Source organism: Scomber scombrus, chromosome 2 (assembly GCF_963691925.1).
Source record: "Scomber scombrus chromosome 2, fScoSco1.1, whole genome shotgun sequence".
In the NCBI taxonomy this organism is placed as follows: domain Eukaryota; kingdom Metazoa; phylum Chordata; class Actinopteri; order Scombriformes; family Scombridae; genus Scomber; species Scomber scombrus.
In genome coordinates this window covers 22,866,558-22,885,523 of record NC_084971.1, presented here as the reverse complement: position 1 = coordinate 22,885,523, position 18,966 = coordinate 22,866,558, and the positions used below count along the sequence as shown (strand labels likewise).

Genomic DNA, 18,966 nt, shown 5'->3' with positions numbered 1-18,966 from the left:
TAATTCAAATACATACATGGAAGGTTTGTGTGTGTACATGTGTACGTGCCTACGTGTGTTTACTAAGAGCTGTTAGCCTGGCTAGTACCACAATCACTATAGCCAGAGGGCCAATTTAGACAGGACGAGGATTAGGGCATGGAGATGGGGATCAAATGAGCAGCTAAAAAGATATCCTCTTTAATAACTAGCTATCTCTGAACCTCTTCACACACGAGGACACAAAGGACCATTCAAAAACATAAGAAGCATTATGGGAGGAGAAAATGCTTTAATTTTGTCAGATTATGCAGGCACTGATTTATAAAAACTGCTGTTTATTGTTTGTTTGGCCTACAAATTTGAGTGAGATGTTTAATCGTGTGAATGAACGCGTACTGTATATCAAAGGAATTTGAGGTAATCACATATAAATTTGTTACATCACATCATTTTGGATACTGTACTTCACACACCTATAGCAATTTCTAGTAATAAAAAAAATAACTTCATACATTCCTATTCAGAAAAAAGATACTAAACAAACTGTGCACAATCTTGTACTTTTCAGCGGGTATGACAGGCAGAAATATTCTGTGCAAGAAAACTGTGTGTGTGTGTGTGTGTGTGTGTGTGTGTGTGTGTGTGTGTTGTGGAGTAGTCACTACATGCAGGGCCACTGTTTAGCAGTTCAACAGCAGTGCTTACAGCCTGGGGCGTGTGCATGGGCCAAAGGGTTTGCTGGCACACAATAAAAAATCTCCACACACAAATACACACACACAGGCACAAAGAACAAAAAAAAAACAAGCTCATGAAGACACACACACACACACACACACACACACACACACACACACACACACACACACACACACACACACACACACACACACACACACACACACACACACACACACACACACACACACACACACACACACACACACACGCAGCCCTCCGGTCCTGATCAATACATGACAAGAGTAAATCTCCTCCGGACGTCAGGCAGTCCAATCAAAGGGCTTGGTGTTCTTATAGGGGATCACAGGAGCCAGGGGGAGACAAACAATGATGTGAATCCTCAACAACAACACAATGGCCTCACCAGTATAAGGTTATGGGAATGGAGGAGAGGAGTAATACGAGTGTGAACTGTGTGTCTATACCTCGTGTGCTTTTGCAAATAATGCAGCTTCTATATTTAGGTAACATGTAGATTGCATGCATATGAGTATGTGTGCGTAGGCTGCAAATTTGCAAAAAAGAGAGAATGTTAAAGGTTTAGTTGTGTGAAAGAAATCAGAAGTTAGAAAATGAAAACACATCGTATCTAGTTAGAATTCTCCTCAGCAGTACAAGAAAAATAATCGTTTTGGAGAAACTGTGGAAGATTGCCACTAAACTGTGTCCATAATATGCCACTTGATTTATGTGTGTGTGCAAAAAAACTGTCACCACTATCCATCTCTGCCAAGCCCTTTCCTCCTTTGATAGACAGGTGTCAGCTGAACAGAGTTGATGGACAGTCTTTATCAGTCTCTGCCAGACACACACACAGACTGACACGGACACACAAGCATTCCTCAAGGTGATGGATTAGGCCTATACAAAGACAATAGTGCCCATTCCCGCTGGGCACACTGTATTCTAACTGTGGTGGCCTCTATCTTCTTATACATTAAAAGAAAGTGCACATGCGTAATGAAATGGGTCATTATGCATGTGCTCTTTCTTCTAATGTATATCCCCATACTGGTGGGCAGCCGACAGGCCAGGTGAGATGAGTAATGAGTAAATCCTGTACTCTGTACTCTGGGTCCCGGTCTCCTCCCAGGTGGACATGCCAAAAATATATCAACAAGGAGACATCCTGATCAGCTGGTTGAACCATCTCTTCTGGCTTCTTTCATTGCAAAGGAGCAATGGCCCTACTCGGAGCTCCTCTTGGACATCCAAACTCTCCTTAAAGAAAACTATTAAGGATACACATTTCAATTGCTATTCCCCACCATTTTATCCTGTCATAATGAACAACAATCTGAGATACTTGAACTCCCCAAACTGAACACTTAAAGAAGGTGGGATAGTTTGAACTGCTGTTCTGCACATACGTACAAGCAACAGTCGGAACCTTCATCTCCATGACATAATCGCTTCCTCCTTCTTTGGGGAAAATGGCAAGATACTGGCACTCCACTGGGGCTCTTGATTATTCCCACAACTGCCTGGGGAACTCTGGAAAAGGAAAGCCCAGTCTGCAGAGAAGGTGAACCCTACTCTACAGTATTTAGTTGGGACAGATCCACAGGGGAGGTGACATTCCCAGAAGCCACTTTTCATTTACCTTTTGCAATGCACCAGATCCCAACATCTAACCTTGCAGGTGGTGGACGCACACAACATCGATATAATTGGTAGGTGAAGGACGCGCTGGCATATAATACCAGTTTAAAATGAGTTAGATGATTTGACTGTACAAACTTTGGACTCATGGCCTTTGATTCCTTGCCCTTTTAGTACAGTACCTTGATGAAAGAATGAAGCTGCTCTAGCTGGGAGTAGGCCTGGCCTAGCTGTCTCTGAAGCCTTTCCAAAGCAAGGGAGCTCTGCTGGGTCAATCCCTCCATTTGCTCAGTGGCTGTCTTTTCCAATGCAGTCAAAGCCTGCTCACTGGCCCCCACACGGGCCTGTAGGGCGTGAATACGCTGCTCCTGTAAAGAAAAATAGCAGGCAGAACTGATCGTCTGAAAGCAAATTATGTTTTTGTTTCCTACAAAAAGTAGAACGTCTGCATCTGTGTATGAAACATTAGAGGCAATGACATTAAAGACTGGTTTTTAAGTTATTATAGGATTTTGAAATTTCTGACGTCTCCTAATTTTAGGGTCCTGAACGGGCTTAAAGCAACAGATAGTCCGCACCAAATTTCACTTGGATGCAATTATTACAAAAATCGTACACACACATAAGTTCTTAACAAACTAGAGTCAATGAAAAGCATTGGTCTTAAATGTTTTTTTAAATTTAATATCACAGTTTTACAACTTTGAAACAGATTTGTATATATTTTTCCTTTTGATACATGCTTAATGAAACCACCATGATTCAAAGTTGGGCAATATAAAAAAAAAGTCCCGGGACAAAACTGTCTGAATTTACTATATATAAGAAGAAATTTAAAAATTAACAGCTGAGGTGTTTCATAGATGAAATCTATGCTCTGATATGATGAGAGATAAGCTGTTTACATGTGACCATGCATATGCACAGTTAATTACATTGATCAGTTACTGTACTGAACTTGCCTCTCACTGTCCAAAGGCTGCGGCACAAAACAAACTGTTCAAAACAAACATTAAAAAAAAGTTTTCCAAAACGATATGTTGATGTAACATTTCAAGTTTTCCATATAATTTAATTCTAGAGACAATTGACAGTGTGGCAGTGTGTTTGTTTCCAACCTTTTTTTCCAGGTCCTCCTTCAGTTTGGTACAGGAGGCCTCATACTGGCTTTTCTCTGTGGTTGCCACACTCAGTCTTCTCTTCAGAGATTCAATGAAAGCCTTCCTGTTGGTGGCCTCCTCTGATAAAGTCTTCACCTGCACCAAAGTGGAGCAAAGGGGAAACAGGAAGGTAAAAAACAAAGCTGAACAAAGGGGTAGCAGTGGGTACGTTTAATGTTCAAACAGGAATGTTGGAAGTCTGCATTTATCTATAAATCAATATGAGTGACTCTTACAGTATCTGTTGTCTACAGTGCTTTCTAATAATGGAAAACTTTCTCCATCAGATTATTAATTCCCTTCAGCTATCTGAAGGCAGTAGGGCAGATATGCTGATAAATCTACAGCCTCTGATTTAAAAGTGCTGCACAAATTATAAGCAAATGACACCAGGCTGACACAAAAAACCATACACACCTCTACACACATCAGACTGGTTGGTTATAAATACATACATTCTCTTAACATCAATCCATAGCTTTCTTCCCAGCTTCATCTTTGCAAGACTGATGTTTTATTCCTTAAACCCACCGTGAAAACGTTGCTGACATATCAATTATAATATGATGTTATAATTTACAATGTCAAATATAATTACAACTGAACTGATTGATGCGATAATATGAACAGGCTCAACAACATCTTAAATTATTTATTTCCATCATCATTGTAGTGTACTACAATTAACTGTTCATTTAATTTGTAAAGTTGTCGTCTGTCATGTGTTTGTGTTCATGCTGCAACACCCTACATAAGTACAGTATGATTTCCTCAAGAAACATCTTAGCATTTTTTTAAGCATTTGTCATGCTGTACTGTGATTGGTTAAGTTGTTTAGGAGCTATGAAACCAGTGATGTGACTGACAAGAGTGTACTTATTAATCACCACATCCGCCTACCTATCCACTTCACCCTGCCCTTTTGCACTTTTTGCTGCTACACATACATGAACCAAAATAGCAAGTGTTCTTGGAGACGCCCACACAGTCCTTGGATCAAAGATCTACCAGTTTGCACTTGTCGTTCCTCTTGCGTGATTAAAATTGGACCCATAATATTCGGGTTATGACAAATGCAAAGGCACCAAAACACCTAACTTCCTCTGTGAATCTAACAAAGAGCATCAAACTAACTGGAAACCATGATGATTGTAGCAGCTATGATGTATCATGTGTACCTTTTTCTCTAGCTCCTCCACCTGTCCACGGTAACTTTTTTCCATCTCCTGCAGGAACTTCAGCCTCGTCTTCAAGTCTTCCACCAGCTGCCTTTTCATGTTCACATCTCGTTCCGTGTGGCTCGCCCTGAAAACATACATAAAAGTGAGCACACATACATGCACAAGGCATAAATGAGTATCTACACGGATATACACATTCATGCAAAACGACACACACAAACACACTAAGCTGGCAGGCACAGTATCCCCATGCAGTGCATCAGCCATGACAGCTCATTATGACAACTAAATACACTGGCATGCTGTTTGGGTAAGTGGTGGGGGTGAAATAAGGATGCATATATAATTCTAACTGGCATATATTAGGACAAGTGCTCTGGCGGGGAATGGCGCACTAAGTGTGACTGGGGAGTCCTTTTTGACAAACGGCATTTCCAATCAGCAGTGACACTACTTGAGAGACTGTAATCAAGTATTTAAATGTTTATTATTTTCAGCTCAGCGTTACACCAGTCACATATAAAAACACATCAGCAGGGGGACATGGTTGCGGAAAGATTGATTATGAAGGGAATACTCTCTAAAAAAATGTTGTTTGTTTGTGTGCTGTACTATGCTGACAATGCTTCCCTACAGAGAGGCACGGCCTTTGTATTGTAAGCTGTTTGTCATATCTTAACTGTTGCAAAAATGCACCTTGTGTCACTTCCTATTTCAATAACCTGCTGTATTGACATGTTTAATATTCCAGCATTCTACAGAGCCCTATTATAGTGAGGCCTTGTTTTAAATGGGCTCAGTATGTTAGCATGTTTTATTCTGTTTTCATAAAAGGCAAATATGAGGCATTTTTCATGGTTGTCTATACCTTGGGGAATTGGAACAAATGGAATAAAGATCATAAGGATGCAGTTAATTAAAATGGTTTTTGTCTTCTTTTTTATAATTTCAAAGATATAGTGGAGCTTTTAGCTCCCACACGCATCATAGCTTGTGTGTTTTAAATAAACAGTTGAAGCAACGCCAGAGCAAATGCTTTCGTGTAAGTAAATGTCCCTGCCTCCCTTGGTGGATAAATGCCTGAGGGCAGACTGGCTAAATAAATGTGAGCTTGTCCTATTGGAGTGACATTAAATTAAATGAGAGAGGAGTTTTGCCTGGGGACTTTGGGGGAGAAGTAGGGCTGGCTGGTTACCCCATGGATTTGACCATTAATGAGAAAACCCATATTGAACCTTTCAGATGACTGTCTGGTGTTGACTTAAAGATGGAGAGCAGCAATAACAGCCCAAGCAGCTCCCTCTGCCCCAATGCTAATGGCAATTAGATGGACAACATTTATTTTAGATGTTCTCTTCGTCTGCACCCCAAAAAGAATAGAGGATAAAAAAGAATGAAGGATATATGGAGCTTCTGTTGGAGCGTGTGATCTCTATTTATGAGTGTTAGTGGAAAGAGAGAAAGAGAGCCTCAAACTATAACCCGATCACTCGCACGTTTGTTCCCTTTGTTCTGCGCTTGTTGGCAATATTGTTCATCAAACATGCGTGTATTGTAATGATAACAGTCAGTGGTCTGAAGAGTGTATGCGCAAGCAAGAGAGCCAGGACGTACATTTCTGTGTATGTTGTTAAGAATGAAGTGCGGGAGGATGTTTCATGTGGCTGATAGACAACAGGGCTAAAGATGAAAGAAGCAGCTTCATAAATAAGGCAGGGCCATAGTGCCGGATATTGACTGAGGACATGCCGGTGTACTTTGAAATTCATTTCTTTTTTTCCCCCCTTCTCTTCTTTAAGGCGAAGCAGCCTTGCTCCCTGTGTGTGTGCTGAGATGTATATTTCAGAGACGTCTAGACATGTCTTTCATTCTGAGAAGGGGTCCCTCCATGGAGGCAAATGGAGTGGTAGGCTAGAAGAGATGGCAAGTTATATGTGTGTGTGTGTGTGTGTGTGTATATGCTTGAGTGAGTGAGAGTGTGACAAGAGCCTGAGGAGAGGCTGAGGCTGTCGTGGAAACTCAGCTGAGGGATGTTCACTCTGTCTGGCTGTGATCCGCTGTGCTTTGGTCACACACACAAACACATACCCACTGTGATTGTACACATGCCCTGGATGCATTATTGAGAATGGCAGTCAGAGGACACAGCATACTAGACAAAGAGACGGACGGGAAGTAAAGCCTAGTTGTTCTTTGTACCTTTCTTTCAGTTCGAAGATGAAATCCTAATGCAGAATGATGATATATGACTTTCACAACACTGTTCAAATCTTGACAGTTTCCCTGAGTGAATTGTTTAAAGCTTTACATGCTGACTGTATAATGCACCGCATGCTACAGTAGGAGTACCATGTAACTCATTAAGGCTTGTGGCCCACAGGTCAGAGCGATGCTGTGTGGGTTTTAGTGTCATGGGCCAAAACGGTCCCTCCTGCGGCACACAAACAATCAATACACTGCTTTGATCAGCACTCCACATCAGCTACCCACATAAGCAACATTACACTAAATGACACACAAGACACCCACATGCACACATGTGCATACAAACTAATTCCTTCAATCGTTTTTTATTCACTCGCTCATGAGAACATGCATAATTTCACAAATGATTCACGCAGAAGAGAAGCATGCATAAGTGGAGTGCAGCAGACAGTGTGCTGCCGCATGGTGGAATCAAACACTGCAGATTAGAGCTGCAGCAAATGTGCAAATATGCAGACAGAGACACAGAGTGATGGAAAGACAAAGACGGAGAAGGACGAAAGGTAAAGTAAGAGCTGTACTGCAGAGCAACAAAGAATCACAAAGAGAAAGAACTAATACTAATGAAGACAAAGATGTGAGACTAACTTGTCTTGCAGCTGACGGAGCTTGTCCTCCTTCTCCTGGAGTTGGCCTCGCAGGGCTTTGTTAGCTGCCACCTGCCTTGTGACCTCCGCACTTGCACTCTGGGGGGAGGGAACACGGTGTGTGTGTTTGTTAATGTGTTTGAGCGTGTGCGATAGGGGGTGGGGAGAGTTTTCACGACACAGCTGATGACAGGTCAGGCACAGCATGCCTCCTCATTATAGTTACAGCGGGAGGGTGCAAGGTGCTAAAAGAGGTTAAGAGGAAAACACTATTTTTCAAAGTGGATGAGATAAGGGGAGTAATTAGGAAAAATAACAATTTCTAGACCTTTAGCACTTAATATATTTTAAGATTGAAGATTGTGTAGAAAATATTTGAATATATTTACCAACCAATTAAAAAATGCAGCTGTACACATTTTGTTATTATTAATAGAATTGCAGCATTTTATATCTTTATAAAATATCAATGTATTTTTTAAATCTAACATATTTTTGCATTATGACAAGACAAGAATTTTTGGGCATTTGTAAGCAACTGATGATGCTTTTATCACATTTAAACTAGAGATACTGGTGAGATTTTTGTAAACTACACCACTTTTGTGCTTTACTTTGCTTTTCTTCAGGAGTAACAGAGACATACGGCTCATGACGACAGCTTGGCTTCTGATCAAGAGATTGATGGATATTTGAATGTACACGTACACTTTGATTTAAAGGGTCCTGTGTCTCTTGTGGGAAATGTAGCAGTACAAGCTTTTGACAATGCGCTCACTCAGTGCGTGCACCCCCACAGCGCATCCCTCGCCTCTCCCTTCTGCTGTCACCTGACATGACTTCCTTGGCTGTGTGTAACGACAGCAGCAATCTGCTCGGTGACACTGATGAGCTGGCGGCAGAGAGGGTGATAATACTGTGGTACCACTCACGCCTCATTCCCTATGATGTAGGGCACGTCTCTACTGTTATTCCCCATTTCTCATCTTTCTGACAGGTACCCCGTAATAAGATCAAATGATAAGAAATGCTAATTCATGTCGAAATCACATGCAATTTCAGGTGATGTTAACTGTAAATTGAAAGGCTCAAGAATGTTTTTTTTTTTTTTTTTTTTTTTTTTACACTACATGATTTGAGAGTAAAACCTTGACAGTTTCTTTCAGAGTTTCGAAACTCCTCAAGGACTGAGAGCTGTACAAACCAGTGAGATGTTAAAGTGACTCAGAAATATTGATGTTTGATAAAACTCCAAGGAAACGTCTTTTGGTTGTTTCTTTAACTACAAAACTTAAATGCATGTGAATACCAAAGCTGGTACACTGTTTGGTATGGCATAATGAGTAAAATCAAAAAGGTAATTTTAACTGAACTGTGCAACATTCATGAACAATATTTTCTTACTTTTGTCCCTATTCTGGTGTAGCTCTGTAATGTTTGATAAACATTCACAGCCAAATAGCATTAATGCTCTCAAAATTGCCCTTGTTATTCATAGTTGTATCCACTTAAGCTTCATAGGGCACAAAATTGGAAATGAACACAATCCTTAATACCATCATCCTATTAAGAGATTTATCTCATAAGGCGTGCACAATAAGACAAAGCATGAGGGCAATTCATTAACCCCAGAGCTCTATTCGTAACGTACAACCGCTAACCTTAAGTTTGGCCTGAAGTTGTTTGACCTCATCTTCCAGGGCCCGAGGGGCAGGGTTAGCCAGGGTGGGCATGGTCCTGCCCTGGCAGGAGCACTTTGCATGTACAGGTGCTGCTGGTGCTGCTGGTGGTGGTGCGTTTTGTTGGGGGAACGTTATCTTCCTCCACTGCTCCAACTCCATCTCCAGAACCTTTTTCTGCTGCTCCACACCAGCCAGGTCAGAGGTCAGCTTCTGCAGATTGACCGACACACAGAATTGGTTGTCTAGGCTACTGCTGACGCCACAACTAAAAACAAAAGTTGTGTCTACTGGTTACAAAACCAAGAAAACCTATGTTTTTCATGGAATGATGAGAGTTAAAAAGTAATGCGAGATATATTATATTACTACGTGAATCAATATTAACTAGGAGAAGTTTGATTCAAACAAAAATCCAGCTTTCTCTGCCTTAGGTTGTAAGAAAATAAATCCTCCAAGTAACACACAAGTCTTTACTTTAAATTTACATAACATGAATATGATAAAGGCGAATACAAAGAAAGCACAATATGTCTGAAATACTGTATGCGTTACCCACTGGAGAGCTGTGGTCTCTGCTTTAATATCTCGTCTGTGATAAGACTCTTTTTTTAATGCTAATTAGGAGACAGATGATGCCGTTGCCCGGTAAATAGGGCCTAATTCTCACTGTGATTGGCATGCATAATAAAGCCATCCTGCAGAATCAGAGAGCACTTTGGGACAGAGGGAGTTCAGCATTTGGTAAGCAGTTGGGTTTAGAGTGATGAACGATAATGACACTAGCTCATCATGTACAATGTACAGTCTATCAATAATTCTAAACAAAAGCATCGGAGGTGAGTGCTTTTAACCACGTGTGTGGTGCAGGTTAAAAGAGCTCATTGTCTGCTTTTTAAGAAAATACAGGACGGAAAATGTCTATTTAAGTTTCGTTCAATACTGCCACAATTAACTGATCTGGTGTCATAAAAATCAAGAATGCTTAATGGCACAAATAGGAGACATGATACATGAAGAGGTATGCTGCACACATGGAGTAAATGCTGGAACACACACACATAAACAAGTGAAACCGCAGATTCCCAGTGGGTTGCTCTCTGCTCTGCATACATGGAGGTTATTGATATCTGGTTGCTGGCTGACACCTTTTAATAGAATCCCTCTTGTTTTAGGTTTCCTCTGCTCTGTTGAAGACACACAAGCCATATCCCCAGGGAGAGAAGGAGGGAGGGAGAAGTAGGAGTGATGGAGAGAGAGGGAGGTGTACCGAATGAATGAAGTGGGGCTATGGATGCAGTGGTAGTGCTGCACGAATTAAGTGTGGCATTGATGACACTTCCTGTAAGACTGGCTTTGATTTCACAGGCCATTTTCAGCCCTGGTGAGAGATGACACTGACACAGACTGATGAACTGGTGGTCCATTAGGCTGGAAGAGAGGACACCTCTCTCGCTCCCATCCGAGTAGTGGTCGCACTGATGTTGTTCCAAGTGATACTAAATCATTAGCAGGATATATAAGGAAACAGAGGCTGCTGAAATAGCTACACATCCAAGAACATATATGAATGTCACACATGAATGCAAGAACAAATGTGTATTTGTTTCATAAATAAACTTGGGAAAAGACAAGTGTAACATCTAACTCAACCAGTTCCTCAATCACTTTGCATTCATTCTTTTTGGAAAACTTTTTATGTGATATGTGGTGCAACTATCACTAAAATTTAAATTATGTCTGGAGCTTTTTTCATTCAGTTATGTCTGTTGTAGCCCCTAATCCTGTGATAATCCCAGCACCCTTACATGAGAGAGGAGGGAATGACACTCCACACTTAAAGAGATAAGGCTGGTAAAACGTGGGCGATGTCACAGTACACCGCAAACTCAAGTAAACGGGGAGGCAAGAACTGAGTAAGGTAATCCAAGCAACTAAATGATCCTGTATTTGGATGATACGCATGACTAGCACATTTTGTCAGGAGCTAGGCTTGGTAGGAATAGAGAGGGGGTGTTTCACCTGACACCTGAGTTTTTTAAGCTTCTTATGGCACCTTAAGAAATAGTTTCAGTTTATTACAACTTGGATCTTATTTTCTTTTGTAATTTTAGCCATCAGTCCTATTAATAACTGTACTGTACTCAGACTGTATAAATGTTAAATGCTGAGATTTCTGAATGTGGCAACATTAATAAAAAGAAGATGACAGTACAAGAAAAAATAGATAATCAGATAATCAAACCATCATGTTAGCAAGAGAAAACAAAGTTGGATAGTAAAATGATTACAGACTGTACCTACTGTAGTTGTGGGTCTACACAGATTTACAGTTCAATGAGGGGTCAACCAACATTTTCAGAGTACTCACTTTTTTATGGAAGTGGAGGGGTTAGGGTTATGGAGGCAATTGAGGAGAAGAATCTGGTTATCCATTTTCCATTTTCTAAGTCTGATCTAAATTGTTTTCTCTTCTGTGTTTATGACTTAAGAACAGCTGATAAAAAAGTTTTTTTTTTTACCAGGATATCTATCTAAATATCTTACCTGTTTCCCCATTTTAGACACAGATGGCAAAAAAGTTTTGCCAGATGAAGAAAAAAAGTTTTGGAATGTGATTTTTCTTTTTTTCAAGATTATTTTTGTTTGTTGTTGTGATATTCTTTTCAGCCACAAGAGGCTGAAGTGCACCACTACACAAAGCTAGATCTTGTTGCCCTTTCTTAATATTCCAGAGGGAAGTCCAACAATTCCATCCAAGAGATGTAAGCCATGTCGGTGAAGGAGGAGGCCATGCAAGCTTCACAAGTATTGTTTATTTAATAAGTAAAATACTTAAGTAACAGCAACTATGACTCTGAATGATGCTGTCTTTTTTCACAGAGGACAAAATGAGACTCATACTGTTGGGGAGAAATTCAAACGTGATCAGTTGTGCGTACTGCGTAGGTACGGTGTTATAAAGTATGACTCAAACTATCCAAGCTTATTGAAGCAGTGAGAAAATGTCAAATGAGTGTTCCACTCTTAAGGGTTTTTTTGGATAAAACATCCTACTTGTATGGGGGTGAAGTGTCCCTGTTACCACGACTAATGTTACAGTAAACTAAAGTTAGCAATGCAGTCGACTAAGCGTAGGTTGGAGCTGTTGGTTAGCTGTGAATAATATGTTTTTTTACTCGTTAGCTAGCTGGCTAATGGCTAACGTCAGTGTAGCTAATACTAATGGCAGATTAGTTAAAAAAGACATGACAGTAATGTTAATGTGGAATTAAAACTCAACTGAAGAAAAAAAGAAAAATACTTCTAATCCTATTTATTATATGGTGTAGTGGTGCACTTCTGCCTCTTGTGGTTGAAATTAGTATTACAAAAACAAACACTTGAAGAAAATGAAGAAAAATAAATACTTTTTTTCAACTGTTTTTAGGTCATAAACAAAGGAGAGAAAACAAATAGGATCACACTAAATTGGATTTTTGCCTCCAATAAAATGGTTTAAGATTATCTGGCTCTCTGACTTCTGGTTACTTTGGTGAGTATAACGTTGTCATAATCAAAAGCAATAAAGGTCGAGAAAAAAGCCTCACAAACTTTTGTAGATTGGGTTTGAGAGTCATTGTACATTATGTTGCTCACAAAGACATATGTGTGAACATGATGGTGCTGGTAGTCATGACTGAATGATGAAAGTGTCACCACAGTGCTGAACACATGTTCCACACTGCTGCTCTATTCAACGTTCATGTAACAGATTTAGGAGCAACAAAGTATTAGTTATTAGAATTTTTTCAGACATTTGAAACTCATAAAAATAACTGAATGGGAATAAAAAATAACAAGGAAAAACAAGGAAGAATGAAAGGAATTAGAAAGAGTTATTGATGGAAGGAGGCGAGGGAGGAAGCAACAAGGAAAGGACAGAGTGGCCAAAGGATCAGGAGACAGAGCAACACAAACAAGTTTTTGTGAAACTGCCATGCTACTTCTCACATGATGGCCCCTGTGGAGACTGTCCTAAGCCAATTACAAGCAGAGAGCTTTAGTTGGAGAGCTGGCCGGGACCGGCTGGAACAAGCCCAAAGTCTTTCACCTCTTGCCCTTTCCAGAGAGGGCAACAAGACCTAGCTTTGGCCAGTCAGTCAGCTCCAACTTTCTCTGGTGGAGTGGCATTAATACTGCAGGAGAGAAGAGGAAACAAACACGAAGACAACAATTCCCTCTCTGTCAACTCATTCACACAAAAGAGTGTGTGTGTGTGTGTGTGTGTGTGTGTGTGTGTGTGTGTGTGTGTGTGTACGCACGCCTTTACTGCTGTGCCTGAGTCTAAGGTCTCGTTGGGCCCTTTCAAGCAGATGCCTGGGTGGTAGCACAAGGGCCACTTCCTAGCTAGCAACACTATGAGGGCTGTACTTTGACCTGTGTGTATCCATTATACTGTACCTATACTATTCTACACAGTAAGCATACAGACATACACACACAGACAGATACACCTCATCAGGCATACAGTGGGTCTTCGGTAGCTGTTGCTATGTTGGAGTTCACCAAAAGACATCTCATGCCTGTTAAATTAACAACTGTGTCTATCTTAGTGCTGTTGTGTATGCATGTGCGTGTCTATATGTGTGTGTCCATATGATTGTGTGTACAAGGAGGCCCTGACAGGAAAGATACTGTTTAGGGGCCAAAGTGTTTGGTGTTTTATTTATCGTCTATACCAAGTCTAAGAGTTTCCTACCTGGAAGCAGGTACTAAATAACTTAGTAGGTGTGTGGCCGTAGTCGCTATGAAAAACAGTCACCTTGCATGTGTGTATGTGCACACAGATGCTCATATTTTGAGAAATGTAACTGCTTGTGACAGATTGTTGTGGAGAACTGGCTTGTTGAAATATTCAGCAGGATGAGACAACAGCAAAGTCAGAGAGAGAATGAGAGAGAGAGATTCTCCTCCTCTCTTCTGCTCCATGGCGCTGACCTCCACAGACGAGGGTAAGCCTGTCAACCACACTTATTAAGCATGATAAGGGCAAAGGACCTGCTACTGCTACACTCCCAGCCCCAAGAAAATACAAAAGAAAGACAGAAAGAAAGAAAAAGACATCAAAATAAGAAAGTTCCATCCCCTCACAGATGGCTCTCCTCTTTACCCATCTCCATGTTTTTCCCAAGTTACCTGTGTGAGCTGCTTGCTGCTGCAGAGTTTCTCAGTCAGGGAGTTGAGCTGCACCGTGATCTTCTCATTGGCCCTCCGCAGCTCTTTGGCTGAGAGCACAGCATCTTTCCTGGCACTTTGCAGTATGTCAATGTGACGCTGTAGGGACTCTATGCGCTGCTGCAGAGAAGAGGAGGAGCAGTGCTGGGCCTTCATCAGCATCCTCTTCCTCCTCCACCCCCTTTTCTCTCCTCTCGTCCCTTGTTCCCAGGGCTCATGCTGTTTATCGTCTAACAGGAGGAAGTACACGCAAGTGCCTCAGAGTTGACAAGTGCAAGGAAAAAATCCAAATCTCTATTTAGAAGCTACTGCTGGGAGTTAACAGGCGAATGTGAAAGTGTCTTCTTCGTGTATGCACAAGTGAAAACTGTGATATTTTTAACAATTTGAATGATTTACATTCACCATTTATAAGTTGTAAAAAAAAAAAAAAGAAAAGAAAAAGCTTGTTAACTTCTGAAATACTTGTTTCCGATCGACAGCGTGTGCATACATTGAGTGTTCTTCCTGCTTCAATTAATAGTCGATTACATTGTTGTAGTTTTGCATGGGTGTGAAAAAGGAAAACTTGCACTACCTTGGGCCAGAACATCAGGTTGTTTTCTGTTAGATTCTGCTGCCGGCGCTTCTGTACCTGGAATCAGTGCGCACCTGTGGGACTAAAGGAACAGAAAAGTCAGAGACAGTGATGAAAAGCAGCTGCTTAATGTAACACAACCGGTTGACATGTTGTGCTTCCTGAAACGCAGTTCATAATGACACCATGATCACAGGGTGTGCACAGTTTAACGCGACAAGACAAATCACCCTGTGCTTTAATAATTCACCTGAGCATGTTCAACTAACTTCAACTTGAGCGCTTCTCAGCACGGATATTACCTCTGACAGATGCTTGCAAATGCCGCCTTTGTTCAATCACTGTCTGAAAGCCCTGATTCACTCCTACAGTATGACGCGTGCGTGCATGAGTGTATAGTCATTTGTGCTCATAAGTGTGCGTGCATGTGTGTATATGTGACACCTCCCAACTGCACAATCGTTTGTAGTGACATCAAAGAAGGGCCCCCCCCCACCACCCCCCACCCCCACCCATCCTCCCTCTCTGCCTGTTTCCTTTGTATGGGGGTCAGGTAGGATTTGATCAGTGCCAGGTTTGATCATACATACCGCCTTGCAGAGAGGAGAGAGGAGATGAACCCTTTGCTTTGTGACATAGCACGTCGTGAGGGGCTGGGGCTGTCATAGCGATGAGCCCAAGAGGAGCTGATGGGCACATTTAGCAAAGCTGGATTGGTGAAACTAAAGGTGATCTGAGAGAAAGGGCGCTGACAGCTCCCTGGCTTCATGTACAACAACAACCCTCTCTCCCTCCCCACCTTCTACCTTTCTCCCCTCCTCCTAAAGAGAGAAAGACAGAATATGTTTATAGGTCCCCCTCTTTTCTCTCTTCATCTCTCTCCTTGACGGACATATCTCTCTGGGGTTTGGAGCTGCCATGTCCTGCTGTGAAGTGGTTTGATGTGGACAAGAGCAAGGGCTTGGGCCTATCGATTTCATGGTGGTGAGAAGAGATGGAAAAGAAGGAGCACAGTCTTACACACATGGGGACGCCTTTGTGAATGTAGGAGCAAAGGGAGCGGCCAGTTTGAAAAAAACATAACGTAGTCTGGACCAAACCATGCAACAAATAGTTACAGGAACTGTCATAACTAGCCATATTCTGACTTATCACATAAAACTCAATAAAATGGTACTTATTGATTGTTTATTTGTGTCTCTTTATGGTAAAAAATTAGGAGCTCACATAAGAATACTTTCCCCTCTAAAAAACTTCAACAGTTCCTGTCCTAGAACTCTGACACATTTGAGTATTTTTGGTAAGGAGTAAATTCCTTTACTGTTTAAGGTTAAAATAGAATATAACATGGTCTCATTTTTTTAGGGTTGCAATTAATCCATCCTGTTTCTATGGCCACGTTAATGTAGCTGTACATAACTGCACACATAGGAATCTGACTTAAATTGTCGCAAGTTAAGCTTGCAACCATGACTCTTTCTTAGTACATATAGAACAGTTCTACTCTGAATATGCTGAATATCACATTGTAACCCCTTTTAAAAAATAAATTAATTAATTAAACATAAAGTACAATGTTTCTACCGTACTGGTATGGCTTATGTTTCAATAACTATAGTTGAGAATCACTTTTTGAGGATTCAGGAATAGTCTTTATGAAGGTCATACACCACCAGAATCAAGGTATTATTAAAACAAGCTTTAACCAACTTAAACAAAACCTGTAGGCACTCTCAAACGCTGGCTTTTCACATAAATCATGAAATGCTGCTTTTGCAGAGGAAGTCTGCAAGGGAATATACACATTACCCAAGGTTTAAAGTCTGACTGTAGAAGTTTATTCCTTTTTTAATCAAAAAATAATTAAAGGATGAGGGAAAACCAACCTTTCTGTCAGCACGTTGTCTGTAAGCCGCTGTCCCTGAATGCGCACTGTTGAGACTGTCCGAGTACTCTTCACCACTGTCACTGTAGAGATAGGTGAGGAGATTTTGTTACAGGCCAGGAGTTGAACCCACAACCCCGGTTCTAAAAGTACCACCCACGGACAAAAATCCAATTTACCTTTTATGGTTGATTTAGTTGACATCAAGCAAAAATATGTGCATTTTAACCCCCCTTCCTTCCAACAGAAAATCAATGTCCTATCCAATTTCTGAGCTGGAAGTGTAAATGTGGGTGTAAATTAAGTGAAAAGCTGCAGTGTCTGTTGCTAATGGTGAATGCATCAACATGTATGAGAGCGGCTGTGGCCTTCATTAGCCCTCTGTGTGTGACAGACGTGTGTGAGAGGCACGGCTGAGCGGAGCCAGGCAAAGTTGCATCTGACGGACACACGGTAAGGGCTTCCTGAGACACACACATACACACACACACGCTCACAGACACACACAGGTTTATTGACAGCGACCTTTGACGTGAAGGTGGAAGCCAGTGACATTTACGCTGGCGGACTTATTAAGGTGGGGCCTGAGAGAAGCAGCAGAGGTAAAGACCACAGAGAGAGGATCTAACTGGAACATGACAAGGCTGGGGGCTAGTTAGGGTTAAACCTGGTCTGGAAGGAGCACAGGGACTTGCTGAAGATCACTAATCACCTCTAAGACCAGGGTTACATGCATTTCATGAAGAATGCCGTCCACTACAGTGTGAGACAGCAAAAACCGTCCAACTAAAATTTTGCTTTGTGAATACAGTTGTGAACCTAAACCCAATATCAATTTGAACATACTATAATCAGCTTGATACATTGAACTCTGTCTCCATCTGTCTACAGTGAGCATGAAACAGCAGTCAACAAAAGTCACTGTAACTGTATCCAAAGGGTGTCAATGTCGTCTCTCAGATGTGTTGGGAACACTTTATGGAAAATGTATTTGTCTGTTTGAGAGATGTACCCATACTGTATGTAAATACATGTCTGTGCATTTACAGACAGGGTCAAAAGGTAAGCAAGTCAAATATATATAATATAAGGGACAAAAACTGAAAAAAAGAAAAATGAGGACACAAGAAAATTATCTTAATCATACACTGTGGCCTTCGTGGTCAACAGATCTCAACCCAGCTGATCAACTATAGGACGCAATGGTCAGGCACCATGAACTGCACTCATACAGCCCTTTTCTACCTTAGAGGACAAAGGGTATACTGGCCTCTCATTCACCCATCACACAGCAGAGCTGCCTCTCATGGCATTAGGTCACCTCAACATGTGAACAGAAGGAGCTAAGGATCAAACCACCTACCCAGCGATGACTGGACAACCCCCTCAAATTCCTGAGGCAAAAACTCTCAACGTTTTGGAAAGTTTTTTCTTCTGAAACTGATATTAAATCACTCTAGTACTGTACCAGAGACCTTGAGAATCTGTGAAAGAAGGTTGAAGCTGTTCTGGCAGCTTGTGGTTTTTACACACATTCAAACATATGAAATATATACACATATTACATATTCTTTCTAACAGAACTATTCAATATAATATTCTCCATGCCGTCCTGCTCTCATTCTGTCCTGCCCTTTACCAAAACTGCTGATATGCTCAAAATAGTCAGCTGCCTCCAGCAGCTCAAAACTTGAGAGAGGGAGCCAGAGGCAGCGAGAAAGAGAAGGGGAAAAAACAAAGACTTGTCAGTATCCTTAACGAGTCTGACATCTTTATCTGGTACCATTTAGGCCAAACTTCCTTAGGTAGAAATACTGTGTTTCCGGGAGCACCAACCAGACATATTGCTGTGGAAGACCCCTGTGAGATAAGAGACGCAGAAGGCTTTACAGTAACAAATCAGTTGACAGGTGCCTTAAATAAGACAACATCTCAGTTCAGACCCCTTCTTCACAAATCCACTTAGATCTTCCTCTCAGGTAAAGCGTATATTAGACTGCTGCTTATTAGCCACATGGAGAGGCATTAGGAAAGCAGGGCATAGCTGCACCCAGTCCCTGTTAAACGGCCTCATGTGGATAGAGCTGCGG

General features: G+C 41.3%; 1 protein-coding gene across 1 annotated transcript in view; it reads right to left on the bottom strand.

Moving 5' to 3' along the window:
* cntln (centlein, centrosomal protein) overlaps positions 1–18,966 on the bottom strand; it is an 84,746-nt gene that overhangs the window by 15,271 nt on the left and 50,509 nt on the right. Inside the window, exons 16-23 of the mRNA XM_062426089.1 lie at positions 16,878–16,959; positions 14,992–15,073; positions 14,376–14,644; positions 9,180–9,410; positions 7,520–7,617; positions 4,664–4,790; positions 3,444–3,581; positions 2,508–2,693 (exon numbers count right to left, since the gene is read on the bottom strand). Coding sequence (XP_062282073.1) covers positions 2,508–2,693; positions 3,444–3,581; positions 4,664–4,790; positions 7,520–7,617; positions 9,180–9,410; positions 14,376–14,644; positions 14,992–15,073; positions 16,878–16,959 — 1,213 coding nt within the window. The remainder of the gene's footprint in view (positions 1–2,507; positions 2,694–3,443; positions 3,582–4,663; positions 4,791–7,519; positions 7,618–9,179; positions 9,411–14,375; positions 14,645–14,991; positions 15,074–16,877; positions 16,960–18,966) is intronic.